The sequence below is a fragment of the Ascaphus truei genome, chromosome 1 (genome assembly GCF_040206685.1).
Source record: "Ascaphus truei isolate aAscTru1 chromosome 1, aAscTru1.hap1, whole genome shotgun sequence".
Lineage (NCBI taxonomy): Eukaryota > Metazoa > Chordata > Amphibia > Anura > Ascaphidae > Ascaphus > Ascaphus truei.
This window is the reverse complement of record NC_134483.1, coordinates 408,222,324-408,228,323: the sequence shown is the minus strand read 5'-3', so window position 1 is coordinate 408,228,323 and position 6,000 is coordinate 408,222,324. Positions and strand designations below refer to the sequence as shown.

The window sequence follows — 6,000 nt, the reverse complement described above, 5'->3', positions numbered from 1 at the left end:
TCAATACGCATTCTAACTCTTTAATTTTTTTTTTTTCCTTCAACAATATGCCCAGATCCATAAAAGGGTGCCACGCCTCCGCACCCTTTTATAGATCTGGGCAACAATCCGTTTGAGTCAACTGCTCTCACTGTGTCTTACCATACCCTCCAAAAATCTACACATAAATCTTTCTTTGAGGGAGGACTGATCCACAGGTCAAAATTGTCAGTGTCCTCCCACAAAACATCCCAACTAAAAACGAATACCCCACACAACAATCTTAACCATAGTTTGTGAGCTGACTTTGTACATCTATTCCAAGATGAATTAACTTTAATAATACTTAACTGGTATTTCAAAGAGTGAATTCCTTCCATTTTTTTTTGCCAGGCACATCTTTAAAAGAAGCAGTTTCTCCTGCACTTTTTTTTTTTTTAAAACTAGATTTCTTCACAATAAGACTTTTTTTCACCTCGTTTTGTATTCTTAAAAAATGAGCCCAATGTCTAAATTCATTTGGCTGCTAAGCCCCTCGTTAATAGTGACAAATAATAGGCTTTAAAGAACTTTATCTGAGAAGATTAAGGAGACATTTTTTCTGATAAGATCCTCTATAGTCTGCATGGAAACCAGCTCTGATGTGGACACAACCTGTAGGCTTTGGATCACTGAATTTTTATTTAATCAAAAACAGCAAGGAAAAAATAGGTTGGCAACTGTTTTAAACCTTTGGCTGCCCCAAGAAGTAGCTATGTGATGGGATCTGCCTCATTGGATGCCCCAGTAGCTATGTCCAAATATCCTTCTGGTTTGGCAAGGACAGATCGTGTCCTGTGTTCCAGATCTGATGGAGAATGAATGGGGGGTGATTACTCCTCTTCCATCATCAGTGATAGAAACCATCATGTGATGGAAGTGCCAGAGGGCCCATGGCCCTTTGAGAGTCGACAAGCTGACTTTCAACATGGGTCCTTTATTGGGGGAAACTGTACCTTTAACATGAGAGTAGCTTTTGAACATGTTTCGTGCAACACTTAAAGAGCCATGTGAAGACCTTGAGACAAAATCACAATTTACTTTGTGGAGCATTTTGTTTTCACACACAGAATTCAGATGCATGGTGTCATCATTGGCGCCATCCTGTAGAATGGATGGAAGAGGATCTCCCCCAGAAAATGAGCAATAATCACACGACGTCCCCTGAATGTCATAAGGGCACCTAGAGTGCTGGCTCTTGTGGTGGGTTAAGAAGGTACACTCCATTCTTGCTTTAGTTTAGAGCATAAATATTGTATGTAGCTTTCCCAAATTACTTAAGAAAAGCACTACCCTCGTGTTTAAAAGCCTAAGCATTTCTTGAAATCAGGAACAGTACTACTACTTGTAAATGGCAGTGTTACAACTGCCTGCGTCTGCTAACCAAGACATATACTGTACTAAAGTCAACTAGTAAAATAAATCACTTTGGGCTTACGGTAAATAAAAGCATGACAACACAATAATATTCCATACACACTACAGAAGAACTTTCATTATTTTCCTGTTCCTTACACAACAGGCTTTTTTGTTGTTAAATTTTTGCCAAAATATACAACTAAATCACCCAATACTGTGCTGAAATAAGATCCAGGAAAGGCTTAATCTATATAGATGTAATTCAATATACTCAGAAACCCCCATTCAAGTCAATGCTTTGGAGTATATTGAATTACCCCCATAGTGAGTTACAGTTATGTTTTTGCCTTGCATTTACTGGTTACAAGCAGCAACACACCCTTTCAGTGTTATGACATATACAAGTATAGCATGTTTGGTGAGCTTGCAAAAAAAAAAAAAAAAAAAAAATTAAAAAAAACAAACACGGATGGTAAAGAAAGGTAAAAATTGCAGATTTTGTTTCTAGATGCATTGCAATTAATAATAATTAAAAAAAAAAGTATTTGTTTCTTCCTTACTTAAAACTGCCAGAACTGGAATTCCATACATTTTGGTAGCACTAATAAATAGGTGGAACCCCCCCTCCCCCCAGAAAATGGTCATAAGAACAGTGCGAAAAAGTGGCTCACGTCCCTCAAGCCAAATATCCTGCTTCCCAAAGTGGCAAGTACTAGAAGATTCTGGGTATTCTCATCATTCATTCTGTGCCTCCACATAGGTCCATGCTCTTAGTATCCATTTATGGACCATCTCTCCATAAATAGATTTAGTTCTCTTGTGAAAGGGGCTAGATAGGTGTAAAAACACACCTGTTGAAAAGATTCTGAAAGGAAGGAATTCAGGAATCCTATTATAATGTGAATGACTGTTCTATGTTGTAGAAGACACTGCTAATTTTTAGGATAAACACAATAAAATATTTGAATTCCAATTCTTCATGTTGCAATTTCACATATATTATAATAACATTTGAAAGACAATACTTTTGCTGACATTTTATGCATTAAAGATTGGCCAAAAACATACAAATATCTTTAAAAAAAAAAAAAAAAAACATTTTTGTCTTTTTTTCTTCAGGAATGATTTGAAGCCATTCACCTGTAAACCCAAACCTCTGTACCACAAGCCTGGTGATTTTCTTTTGAACAGGCGACACACCCACAAAAGTCATACAAGAGGGAAATATACATAATGGAGCATACATAGAAATCATGATACATTGTACAAAAGGATGAAGAAATTAGTTAACAAATGTCAATGGATTTAAACTACCAGGCATAATTGTACAGTGATATAATGTGAGGCTGGGCACCACCCATGTACAAGTCTGGCAGGTTTATATTTTTTGTTTTGTTCTGAACACTGTTATAATCACAACGTGACTTCTTTTAAAGAAAATGTATTATGCATTTGCATTGCCCAACGAACAGTCTAAAAAATAAAAATTAAAAATGTAGTTAACCTAATAACCTTCTGATATTCTCCTATCTGGACTTCAAGTTTACAATTCTATGCTTTTATATTACAAACTCACTGTAAATCCGTTACCCACATTCTCCCTCTTATTCCGTCTCAGAAGAGCCATCAGAGGCCTTAAAGTGCGTTTCTGTCTCTCTGTCAAAGAACATGGTGCTTGGAGTGGGTTTGGGGAGTTAGTATTTGCAGGCTGTATCTATTGCGTACACAGCTGTAGCAAAAAGGGCTTGAAAGTCCCCCACCTATAGAAAATGTCTCATTTAAATTTCAGGAAGATTCAAATAATGTGAAAATGGAGACATTTCACCAGTTTGCTTTTAAGTGCAATCATTGCATTTGGCCATAACTAGCCAATCTCAAAATCCGAACTTATAGATGCCGAATTTTTAGTAAACAGGTTCAGCATATATATTAAAAAAAAAGAACTATTGATAAATGTATAAATATTGAAAATAAGCATTTAAACAATACTCCCCATGATCATTCAAAATACAGGTATGCACTTTTTTAAAGGTACATTTTTATTTCTGCACTCCGCAACTCAGGTAGATAGAATTGTAATAGCAGTAGTTAAACTTAGTTTTACATACACATTCCCGCTTACTCAAAAACGTGGTCATTGTCCCAAGCCCAGGCATGAAAAGATGTTGGGAGTACTCCAGACTGTAGTGTGCTGAAGAAGGGATGGGATGGGTCAGGAGAGGGCAACAAAGGAGCGATGGAGAGGAAGTCCACAACTGAGATGCAAAGGAACCACAAACTAAGGTGTGGGAGGGATGACTAAAGGTGGGAGAGATATCCACACGCTTTAAAATGGACAGGAAAGCACGAGGAGAGATGCAGAGGCTTCTTGGAGCAAAAAGTGGTGGATGGGAAGTGAACTCTTAATTTGAATCTCCAGGCACTAAATGGATTGTGTTATACAGCTGTCACTCAATGATAACACACATTTCTTTTGGTGATTCATGTAACTGCACTTGTGTTAACTTTGTAACTGTAAAAAAAAAAAAATAACAGCGATGTCTTCAGTGTGTTGAGCAGTATAAAAAAAAATACAAAAATGCAGAACACACATGCAAAGTCAACCTTGCTTATCTGCATAATACACAAGATTTCATTCAAAAAAATTAGGCCGAATGTCCACAGGAAGTTCTCTTGCTACCCGATACTAGCCACATATAGGTAGAAAGGTACAAAATTGGGCTTACTTTCAGTCGTGGCCTTCATCTTTCTTGACACTTATTTGTAGAACCTTGGTGAGGTCACATTTGGTGGCACTGTCATTTAGATCAGAAGTCACAACTACTTGGCAAATTCAATAGAGAGTAAATTTACCTTTAAGCCCTTCTCAATGCTACATGGCCGTTGCTGTATATTTAACATCTCTGGTTGGACTGAAAGTACTCACACACAACAAGCAGGTAAACAGTGGGTACATGATCATTAACAAACAAGTTTTGTTTTCTAAATAATAATAATAAAAAAAAAAAAAACCAACAGTGCAAAATATCACACAATATACCTAAAATATAAAAAGTTCAATTGGCACCAAAGGTGATAGTCTATTTCATAAGAGGGCACAATGTGCATATGGGCTGGTACAGAGAAGGTGGCCACTCAAGCCTCATCGACATAACATATCTGAACAAAGTTCTTTGGAAATATTCCAGATCTCCCATGGAGTTCACCGCACATCCATTCATCATCTATCGATTCCAGCGCTGATATCATGTCTCCTGCCTGCAGGATAATCAGGTGAACTTAAGTTAAATGCATTGTACTATAAATACTTGGGAGAAACTGTACATAATACCGCGCTCCTCCCTATAGAAGTTTGCTGCAGGTAAAAAGATAGGCCTTACATATAGAAAAACAAAAAGAACAATTCCTGCGCTCCTAGGCTAAGATAAAATAATATTCTCATGAAAAAGGGTATTTGGTTAAACCCTTTGGCCAAAGCATTTGTAAGCCTGCATGCCACGTCAAGGCAACCCGTTTAATGCAGGTACCTACACTATACTGTATATATATATGTAATAATTGTCCCATGGACTAGTGAAAAAAGTGTTAAAGCCCTGAAGGGGTTAAATAAAGCATAAACTTATGTGAGTAGTGCAATTTTATCTTAGCCTAATTGGTAGGAGCGCAGGAATCGTTCTTTTTGTTTTTCTATAAATACTTGGTGCAACTATTCATTGAAAATGTACACACACAAAATATGCAAAAAATTAATTTTATTGGCCTCTTTTTTGGCGTGCCTATCCCTTTTGTTATTTTTGTACAGTACTTTATAGGTACTACTGTACAGTGCTGAAGGGTCATGGGTTCGATTCCTGCATGGTATGGTAAAATGATTGTATTTATTTTATAATTTATGCATTTCAATGATTATATAAAATAATAATTTATAAATTATACCATACAGGATTCGAACCCATGACCCTTCATACACTAGTAGCAATTCTCTAGCTGCTATACCATAGGATTGGTGTGATGTAATGGACTCTATAAACAAACAACTTCTACTGCACAGTACTGACTTTCAGTACTGTGCAGTAGCAGTTAAGTTTGTTTATAGTCAATGACATCACACCAATCCTGTGGTGTAGCAGCTAGAGAATTGCTACCAATGTGTGTGTGTGTGTGTATTATGTGTGTCCGTTAGCAATAAAGCTAAGGAGATGTGCACCGCGCACGCAGCCTGATGAAGCAGGGAGAGGAGAGCTGCCGAGAGGAGAGAGCTGCAGATGCTGGGTAAGTCCTCACGTGGCGGCCATTTCTCGATCCCGGTTATAACGCGGTCTCATTATGTGGACCCCGAGCACCGCGTTATAACGGGGTACAGCACACATACATTTACACATATACATACTGTACATATCTCAAATAGAATGTCCAGGGCACTCAAAACAGCAGCAAAGAAAATATGGGTGTGTGCAGTGGGGCCAGGATCACCATCCACCTCCAAATAATGTATAACAACAAGATGAAGGTCTGCAGCACTCACTGGGGTATGATATCAAAAGTATAAATTTATTACATCAAACAGGACAGAAATATTATGGATGGCGTCGCCCATAATATTTCTGTCCTGTCCTACTTAAT

General features: G+C 37.5%; 1 protein-coding gene and 1 long non-coding RNA gene across 4 annotated transcripts in view; one reads left to right on the top strand and one right to left on the bottom strand.

The window, feature by feature from the left end:
- The first annotated feature begins 558 nt into the window (after positions 1-558).
- LOC142502525 (uncharacterized) lies at positions 559-2,888 on the top strand. Its single transcript, XR_012803782.1, has 2 exons — positions 559-1,221; positions 2,497-2,888. It is a non-coding gene; the product is annotated as an uncharacterized LOC142502525 (long non-coding RNA).
- SH3D19 (SH3 domain containing 19) overlaps positions 2,460-6,000 on the bottom strand; it is a 128,821-nt gene continuing 125,280 nt past the window's right edge. For all 3 annotated transcript variants that reach the window (XM_075613593.1, XM_075613601.1, XM_075613609.1), the window contains one exon: positions 2,460-4,635. In XM_075613593.1, coding sequence (XP_075469708.1) covers positions 4,513-4,635 — 123 coding nt within the window. In that variant the 3' untranslated portion in view covers positions 2,460-4,512. The remainder of the gene's footprint in view (positions 4,636-6,000) is intronic.